The 8,885-nt window shown below is 59.2% G+C and overlaps 1 protein-coding gene across 3 annotated transcripts in view; it reads left to right on the top strand.

Moving 5' to 3' along the window:
• The first annotated feature begins 5,353 nt into the window (after positions 1 to 5,353).
• The window catches only part of COMP (cartilage oligomeric matrix protein), a 9,244-nt gene continuing 5,712 nt past the window's right edge, over positions 5,354 to 8,885 (top strand). Inside the window, exons 1-9 of one of the 3 annotated variants that reach the window (XM_011925822.1) lie at positions 5,354 to 5,471; positions 5,724 to 5,809; positions 6,046 to 6,097; positions 6,537 to 6,709; positions 7,377 to 7,514; positions 7,774 to 7,848; positions 7,933 to 8,091; positions 8,169 to 8,273; positions 8,364 to 8,471. In XM_011925822.1, the coding sequence (XP_011781212.1) occupies positions 5,393 to 5,471; positions 5,724 to 5,809; positions 6,046 to 6,097; positions 6,537 to 6,709; positions 7,377 to 7,514; positions 7,774 to 7,848; positions 7,933 to 8,091; positions 8,169 to 8,273; positions 8,364 to 8,471 (975 nt within the window). In that variant the 5' untranslated portion in view covers positions 5,354 to 5,392. The remainder of the gene's footprint in view (positions 5,472 to 5,723; positions 5,810 to 6,045; positions 6,098 to 6,536; positions 6,710 to 7,376; positions 7,515 to 7,773; positions 7,849 to 7,932; positions 8,092 to 8,168; positions 8,274 to 8,363; positions 8,472 to 8,885) is intronic. The other 2 variants (XM_011925823.1, XM_011925824.1) reach the window with 2 other exon arrangements.

Below are 8,885 nucleotides of genomic sequence, written 5' to 3'. Positions count from 1 at the left end.
GATCATTTGAGCCCAGAAGTTGGAGGCTGCAATGAGTGAGCTATAATTGTCACTGTACTCCAGGTTGGGCAACAGAGCAAGACCTTGTTTCAAAAAAAAAAAGGAGAATGGGAGAGGAGGTGGCACCTGCCAAAGGTCACACGGCCAGTCGGGGGGCGTCTCCTGGACTTCAATGCTTAGAGCCCCCCATCCCACCCCTGCCTTTTGTTCCTTCTAGAGAGATGCCTCCAGTACGTCTCTCACAGTTCAAGGCAGGCTGAGGATGCAGAGGTCGCCAAGCTGCCCTCCCCTGCCGCCCTGATGAATTCCGCAGACAGGGGGCCTACAGCCGGGCACGCCCAAGGCAGGGCGGCTGCCTTCACAACATACTTTCCTTCTGCATTCACAAAGGCAGGCAATAGGGGCGGGAGGCAGGGAGCCGGGGCGCCCACACGTCTCCTGGCTGAGCAGGCGTCTGCCAGGAAGGGCCCCAGGGCCCCATCATGCAGGCACCCGTCCCTCTTCCCCAGCCTGGCCAGGCTCCTGGAACCACGGGGCCTGGTGTGGGGCTGGCTGGGGCGCCAGCCAGAGGCTCCGGCCAGGAGGTCCTGGGCTGAGAAGGCATCCCAGCTAATGAGGGGCTCGGGCCAGCGAATGCTGGATTCTGTTTCTGCCGCAAGGACAGAGAGGGCGGGTGTGAATGGCTTGAGGGTCTTGCATGCCTCAGTTCTAATTCTGGCTGTGTGACCTCAGACTGTCTCCTCTCCTCTCTGAGTAAGATAGAAATAAGAATGATCTGAGGTGTAAGCGACAGGCATAGGGTGTAAGTTTTTTTGTTTTTTTGTTTTTGAGACAAGGTCTCACTCTGTCACCCAGGCTGGAGTGCAGTGACGTGATCTCGGCTCACTGCAACCTCTGCCTCCCGGGTTCAGGCGATTCTCCTGCCTCAGCCTCCCGATTAGCTGGGATTACAGGCACATGCCACCACGTCCAGCTAATTTTTGTATTTTTAGCAGAAATGGGGTTTCACCACGTGGCTGGTTTCTCGAACTCCTTGCCTCGGTTGATCTGCCCGCCTTGCCCTCCCAAAGTGCTGGGATTATAGGTGTGAGCCACCACCCTGGCCCACGGTTTGTAAATTTCATGTGGAATAAGCACGCTAGTAGTGCTGGAGCCGGCTGCTGGGCTGAAGGATTTCCCATGGGTCAGCCCATTCAATCCTCTCAACAGTAATCATCCCCATTTTATGGGTGAGAAAACTGAAGCACAGAGAGGTTAAGTGACTTGTCCTAGGTCACATAGTAAGGCCATGCTCACCAATATCTGAACCCAGGCTGTATGGCCCCCTTCCCTGCCATATCAAGTACAGAGGTGGCAGGTGTTACTAGGATTAATATGATAATGTTGGCTGGGTGCAGTGGCTGTAATCCCAGGGCTTTGAGAGGCCGAGGAAGGAGGATCCGTTGAGCCCAGGAGTTTGAGACCAGCCTGGGCAATATAGTAAGACCCCCATCTCTATTTTAAAAAAGAAAAAAAAAAAGTAGTGACATTACATTAATTATAAAGAATAGTAATGGCCGGACACGGTGGCTCACCCCTGTAATCCCAGCATTTTGGGAGGCTGAGGCAGGTGGATCACCTGAGGTCAGGAGTTCAAGACCAGCTAGCCAACATGGTGAAACCTTGTCTCTACTAAAAATACAAAAAAATTAGCTGGGCATGGTGGCAGGTCTCTGTAATCCCAGCTACTCGAGAGGCTGAAGCAGAGGAATCACTTGAACTCGGGAGGTGGAGGTTGCAGTGAGCCGAGATTGCACCATCGCACTCCAGCTGGGAGACAAAAGTGAGACTGTCTCAAAAAAAAAAAGAATAGTAACGAACACCAATCATAGGGATGCTGTCCCAGCTCATCAAACCCTCCAACCTAACCTTTCTACACCAGTCCAGGCCCCTGGGTGTGAGCCCCTCAGGCTCGGAGGGACAGAGCAAACCACAGACACTCACAGTCCCCAGGATCAGGGCTGGGCTGGAGGGTTATCCAGAGAATATCAGCAGGGAAGGCTTCCTGGAGGAGGGGGCATTATAGCTGGACCTTGAAGGATGGAGGAGGTTGTATGAGGTGGTGGAAACAGCAGGTACAAAGGCCCAGAAGAACACCTAGAGTGAATTATTCTGTAATGTGAGGCAAGTGTGGTGTGCACAGGAGGAGGGGACTGCGCCTAGAAGGGGGATTTCAGGGCTGGCGAGATCCAGGAGGCAGGAGTGTGACCCTAGACAGCCCCTCTCCGGGCCTCTGTTGTCCGATCTTGGGACACCCTCAGGAGCTCCGCCTTTGTCATTCCCTCCGCCTGGAATGCCCTTCCCTGCAACTCCCCATGGCCCAGACATGGATAAGGCCACGTGTGTCCAAGCCCCAGCACTGTGACCAGCCTGTGGCAGGGGCCTGGCTTCCATGTGCTCCTGTCCTAGCTGCGTGCAGCATACGCCAGCCCACAGGCCCCGCTGGAGCCGCGGTTTTCCTGAGAACTCTAGCGCTGCCGGGAGCGGCCCCCAGGTGTGATGAAGGCCAAGGAAAACAGGAGGTGAGCTCATGGCCCCAACGCAGGCAGCAGGCAGGGCAGGCGCTATTGAGGGACAGGCTTCACTGGAAATGTTCTGTCTGGGACCGGCTGCTCCCACCCACCCTCCACTTCTAGGCCTGTCTCTCCTCACTCACCCTCTGTGGCTCCCCATTACCCTCAGGAGACTGCTGGAGCCCCACACCACCAGCACTGCCCTTTCACAGCCTCATTTCCTGCTTCTCACTGAGCCCCAAGAGCTTGTCACCTTGAGGTCAGTCCGTCCAACGGGCCAGGTTTGTTCCTGCCTCAGGGCCTTTGCCTGTGCTGTTTCCTCTACCTGGAATGCCTTTCTGCTACCTCTGCCTGGCTGTGTCCTCCTCATCTTGCAGTCCTCAGCTTGGTGGTCCCTCCTCCTCCAGAAGCCCTCCCTGATCCATCCCCTTTCAAATAGATCAATCTCCTGGGGGCTTCTACCATTGTCTGTGTGTCCCCATCACAGCCATGGGCCCACTGGGCTCCCCATTTGAAGGAGAGACTGGATATGGCTTCTTCGCCTTGTGTGCCCATTGCCCAGCACAGGACATGCCACACAATAGTGCTTGATGTTTGTGGAATAATTAATATGTCTGGAAATTTCCCCACCTCCAAGCTTCACATGCTTCTCTCCACCAAAACTGCCCTCACCTTTTCCCTCTGCTGATCCCAGTCTTCCTTTTCTTTTATGTCTGTTTCCTTGCAACCACCTCCAGGAAGCCCTCAGTGACTTCTCTGGAGGCTCCCCAGAGAACAGATCTGGCTCTGAGTCTAGCTTCACCCCTGCCCTTGGGCAGTGGCCTTGGGCCAGTCGCTTCTCCTCTCTGGGCTTCAGTTTCCCTGTCTATAGAATAGAGGCTGTGAGTACTGGAAGGTGGGAGTGGAGAGGGTTAACTGACACCAGGAGGCCAAGGTGTTTTGTAGCTGGCCAGTTAGCGGTCACTTTTATTTTTATTACAGGCTGTTCCCACAGCAGCTGGAGTACAGTTTGGAAGGTATGGCACAGCCTGGACAAACACAAGCCCCAGCCTCCACCCTTGGACCTCCCCTTGCTAGAGCCCTTTAACTTACTCCCCTCCAGATGGGAGCCTCGCACCCCATTGCACAAATTGGAAAACCAAGTGGGCCTGTCCCCTCGGACAGGAGGCGGGGCAAGATCCTGAACGCTGTCCCCTCCTCCACCAGCCGAGGAACCACGAGGAGGGGAGGGAACACCGGCAATGAGTTGGGTTGGGGGCAGCCATTTGCAGCCCTCCAGTGTTGGGGCCAGAAGCCGGCCTCCTTGGACAGAGGCAGGAAAATTGAGAGTCCCCAGTCTTACCTGCCCCTCCCCTATTTTCCATTCATCATCATGATCATCATTGTTATTAATCATTAATTAATAATTATTAACGGCTGGGCGCGGTGGCTCAAGCCTGTAATCCCAGCACTTTGGGAGGCCGAGACGGGCGGATCACGAGGTCAGGAGATCGAGACCATCCTGGCTAACACGGTGAAACCCCGTCTCTACTAAAAAATACAAAAAACTAGCCGGGCGAGGTGGCGGGCGCCTGTAGTCCCAGCTACCCGGGAGGCTGAGGCAGGAGAATGGCGTGAACCTGGGAGGCGGAGCTTGCAGTGAGCTGAGGTCAGGCCACTGCACTCCAGCCTGGGCGACAGAGCGAGACTCCGTCTCAAAAAAAAATAAATAAATAAAATAAATAATAATAATAATTATTAACTTATTACCTCCATTGTGCAAGGAGGAAACTGAGGCACAGGCATAATTAACCGAGGTTTTTTTTTTTTTTTTTTTGAGACAGAGTCTGGCTTTGTCACGCAGGCTGGAGTGCAGTGGCACAATCTCTGTTCACTGCAACCTCCACCTCTAAGGTTCAAGCGATTCTCTGTCTCAGCCTCCCGAGTAGCTGGGATTATAGGCACCTGCCACCACGCCCGGGTAATTTTTGTATTTTTAGTAGAGAGGGGATTTCACCATGTTAGCCAGGCTGGTCTCAAACTCCTGACCTCAGGTGATCTGTCTGCCTTGGCCTCCCAAAGTGCTGGGATTACAGGCGTGAGCCACCGCCCCCAGCAATTTACCCAGTTTTGAAGTACATCAGGAGGAATGGAGGGCCAGTCAGTCTGATCCATAGTGGGTGGGCCTGTTTTTTTCAGACACTGGTGACTCTGTTTCCCCAAGTGTGAGCTGAGGGCGTGGAGCCTACCTTGTTTGGCACTGGAACCTGGGTTTGGCATACAGCAAGCACTCAATCAATCAATAAATGAATGAGCTGAATGCTATGGCTAGAGCCTGTAATCCCAGTTATATGAGGAGTATCGCTTGAGGCGGGGAGTTTGAGACTATTAGCCTGCTCTAATAGCCAGACCTGGTCTCTAAAAATTAAAAAATAATAAAAATAAATTAGCTGGGCTTGGTGGTGCAGGCCTGTAGTCCCAGCTACTTGGGAGACTGAAGCAAGAGGATGCGATATAGCCACACCCCATCACACACATGCGCACACACACACACACACACACACACAGAGTGAATGAAAGTGGAGGCAGTACCCCCTGACTCCCTGCCTCACCAGCTCTCTCCACAGACCCTGGGACTCAGTTTCCCCACCATGTCGGATTCAGCTGCAGGAGACTTAGTGGGGCATTCCGGGCGGGGACTTGAAAGCAGGGGCCAGCGCCATCTGTTTACCTTGAGGCTGGACGCTGGGCAGGGCTGTGGTGGGCCGTCCCTGGGGCCGGCCGTGCCTTGGGGATAAATAGGCCCCGCGGGTCTCGTGGGCGGTAGAAAGCGAGCAGACACTCAGCTCCCCGCCACCGCCATGGCCCCCGACACCGCCTGCGTTCTTTTGCTCACCCTGGCTGCCCTCGGCGCGTCCGGACAGAGCCAGATCCCGTTGGGTAAGCCGCGTTAGCACCCGTGCCATGCCCGCGGCCCCAAAACGGACTGTAGGACCCGTGAGAGGCCCGGGGTCCGGGCTGTTTGGGGCTCACGGACTGTTAGTAGGGTTCGTGCCAGGCGCAGAAAGCAGGTGGCGGGACCGAGACTAGAGGAGCGCAGTGGGGCGTCGGAGGTCCGGGTTCGCTGCGACGGTGGGAGTTGGTGGTGGGGTTCCCCGCCCCATGACCCTCACCAGGTCCCCTTCGCCGCAGGCTCAGACTTGGGCCCGCAGATGCTTCGGGAACTGCAGGAAACCAATGCGGCGCTGCAGGATGTGCGGGAGCTGCTGCGGCAGCAGGTGCGGGGCCCGGGTGTGGGGCAGGGAGTGCCAGGGAGCGGAAGGGGGTCTCCGTTCCCAGCAAGGAGAGAGGAGGTGCCCGAGAAGGTGGAGAGGAGCTGGGAAGGGAAGGGGGTCGGCGGGTAGAGAGTCTCCGGCGAAAAGAGGCTGTGGAAAGGGAGGCCGGGGTAGAGAGAGGGGAGACTCGAGGGACGAGGAGAGGTTGGGACCCCGCTGATTCCACCCCACCACTGCAGGTCAGGGAGATCACGTTCCTGAAAAACACGGTGATGGAGTGTGACGCGTGCGGTGAGCGCGGCCGGGGCGGGCGGGAGAGAGAAGAGACGGGAGACAGAGACACAGAGATAAAGACAGAGAGCGAGGGAAAGCTGGGGAGGAAAAGAGACGGAAGGAGATGGAGGCTGTCGGAGAGGTGGAGAGACGAACGGGAATGGGGGGGTAGAAACAGAGACAAAAAGAGACAGAGGCGGTGCGAGAGTTTTGGGGAAGTGAGAGACGCCACGGGGCAGAAAAGCGGGACAGAGACTCAGGGAGAGACCCGGGAGACCCTGCGGACAGAGCGCGCAGCCTCTGGGGCGGGATCGCGCAGAGCGCAGGATTTCGGGCCGCCCTGGGCGGGGGGTCGGAGGGGAGGGGAAGCCTCCAGCCCCGGGGCGTGGCCATGATAGGCTCCGCCCCCCAGGCGAGCCCCCGGTCAGCCCCGCCCCGGTCCCCCCTCCACCCGCAGGGATGCAGCAGTCAGTGCGCACCGGCCTACCCAGCGTGCGGCCCCTGCTCCACTGCGCGCCCGGCTTCTGCTTCCCTGGCGTGGCCTGCATCCAGACAGAGAGCGGCGCGCGCTGCGGCCCCTGCCCCGCGGGCTTCACGGGCAACGGCTCGCACTGCACCGACGTCAACGAGGTGCGCCGGCCCCGACACTCCACCGCCCTGACGACCCCCTCTACCGACCCCCAATCTCTCGCCGCCCCGGAGACCCCTTCCTCCACTGGGGGTGCTGGCCCCGACGAGCCTCTCACCTCCGGGGGCGCACGGCCAGACTACCTCCCTACCGCAGGGGGAAGCCCACCCCGAGGACCATCCCCGTCACCACCTGGGACGCCCGCTCCCACAACCCCCTCCATACCTAGTGACGCCCGCCCCGACGACTCCCTCACCGCCGGGGGTGGTCCGCCCCAGCTACCCTCCTGGCCGCAGGGGATCGCCAGTCCCAACGACCCTTCCACAGCCAGGGAACGCACGCCCAGACGACTCTGCCACCGCCGGGCACGCACGCCCCGACGACCCCTGCCCCCCTCTGCTGGGGATGCCCGCCCTCATCCTTCCTCCCCTCGCCCATGAGGGAACAGCCCCCTGGAGGCGCTCTCCTCTCCTCTCCCGGTTGCGCCCTTACCGTCAGCAAGGCAAAGTCGTGTCTGACCCCTGCGACAATTGCTTCCATCTCACGTGGCGAACAGCTGCAAGCACTGGCTTATGGCCCTTGAACTTTCCAAATCCGAGACACCCCGAGGTGCGGCCCCCAGGGCCCAGCTCGAAGCCCTCTGACCTTCTGTGGCCCCTCCTCCCCCAGTGCAACGCCCACCCCTGCTTCCCTCGAGTCCGCTGTATCAACACCAGCCCGGGGTTCCGCTGTGAGGCTTGCCCGCCGGGGTACAGCGGCCCCACCCACGAGGGCGTGGGGCTGGCTTTCGCCAAGGCCAACAAGCAGGTGAGGAGTGTGGGGGTCCCATTCTTGCAGCAGAAGGGAAGGGGGCGTCCATTTTGTTTACCAGCCTCTTCCAGCCTCTTGCTCTTTTTCCAGCCTCCTTCCAGCGGGAGGGGTGGGGAGAGGAGGCGTCCTCTGCGCCAGGGCTGATCGGTTTGGGGCAGGATGGAGGCGAGAGGCAGGATGCGGAGGAAGCGTGGACGAGGTGGGAGGTCCGGGGGTGTCTGCGTGGGGTGGTGACCTCTGAGTTCCCCTCCCCTAGGTTTGTACGGACATCAACGAGTGTGAGACCGGGCAACATAACTGCGTCCCCAACTCCGTGTGCATCAACACCCGGGTAAGGCCCACCGGGAAGAAAGGATCGCGAGAGGTGGGGCGAGCGGCCAGCGGCCTGCGCTGACCTCCGGCGGCTCGGGCGCAGGGTTCCTTCCAGTGCGGCCCGTGTCAGCCCGGCTTCGTGGGCGACCAGGAGTCCGGCTGCCAGCGGCGCGCACAGCGCTTCTGCCCCGACGGCTCGCCCAGCGAGTGCCACGAGCATGCAGACTGCGTTCTGGAGCGCGATGGCTCGCGGTCGTGCGTGGTGAGTGCGGGCAGGCCGGGGGTGAGGCGGGGTTGGGAGGCGGCCACGCCGGGACACCCACTTACTCTCTCCCGCAGTGTGCCGTCGGCTGGGCCGGCAACGGGATCCTCTGTGGCCGCGACACTGACCTGGACGGCTTCCCGGACGAGAAGTTGCGTTGCCCGGAGCGCCAGTGCCGTAAGGTGGGTGGGGGCGGAGCGGGACTGGGCCGGGCAGGAGGGAGGGCGGGACTTCATGACCACGCCCCTCACACCTGCTGTGCCCGCCCCCAGGACAACTGCGTGACTGTGCCCAACTCAGGGCAGGAGGATGTGGACCGCGATGGCATCGGAGACGCCTGCGACCCGGATGCCGACGGGGACGGGGTCCCCAATGAAAAGGTAGATCTACAGTTCGGCGCGGTGGCTCACGCCTGTAATCCCAGCACTTTGGGAGGCTGAGACGAGCGGATCACGAGGTCAAGAGATCGAGACCAGCCTGGCCAACATGGTGAAACCCCATCTCTACTAAAAATATAAAAATTAGCTGGGCGTGGTGGCGCGCGCCTGTAATACCAGCTACTCGGGAGGCTGAGGCAGGAGAATCGCTTGAACCCGGGAGGCAGAGGCTACACTGAGCCGAGATCGCACTACTGCACTCCAGCCTAGTGACAGAGCGAGTCTGTCTTTAAAAAAAGAAAGAAAAGAAAAGAAAAGAAAGAAAAGGCAGAGCTGTGAGCGGGGCCTAGGGAAGTGGGATGGGGCGTGGCTTGGATGAGGGGCGTGGTCTCCGTGGTCTAGGAGGGGCGAAAGGTT

The sequence above is a fragment of the Colobus angolensis genome, unplaced genomic scaffold (assembly GCF_000951035.1).
Source record: "Colobus angolensis palliatus isolate OR3802 unplaced genomic scaffold, Cang.pa_1.0 Scaffold66, whole genome shotgun sequence".
Classification (NCBI taxonomy): domain Eukaryota; kingdom Metazoa; phylum Chordata; class Mammalia; order Primates; family Cercopithecidae; genus Colobus; species Colobus angolensis.
The sequence above is the reverse complement of the archived record's forward strand: the minus strand, read 5'-3'. Positions and strand labels throughout refer to the sequence as shown.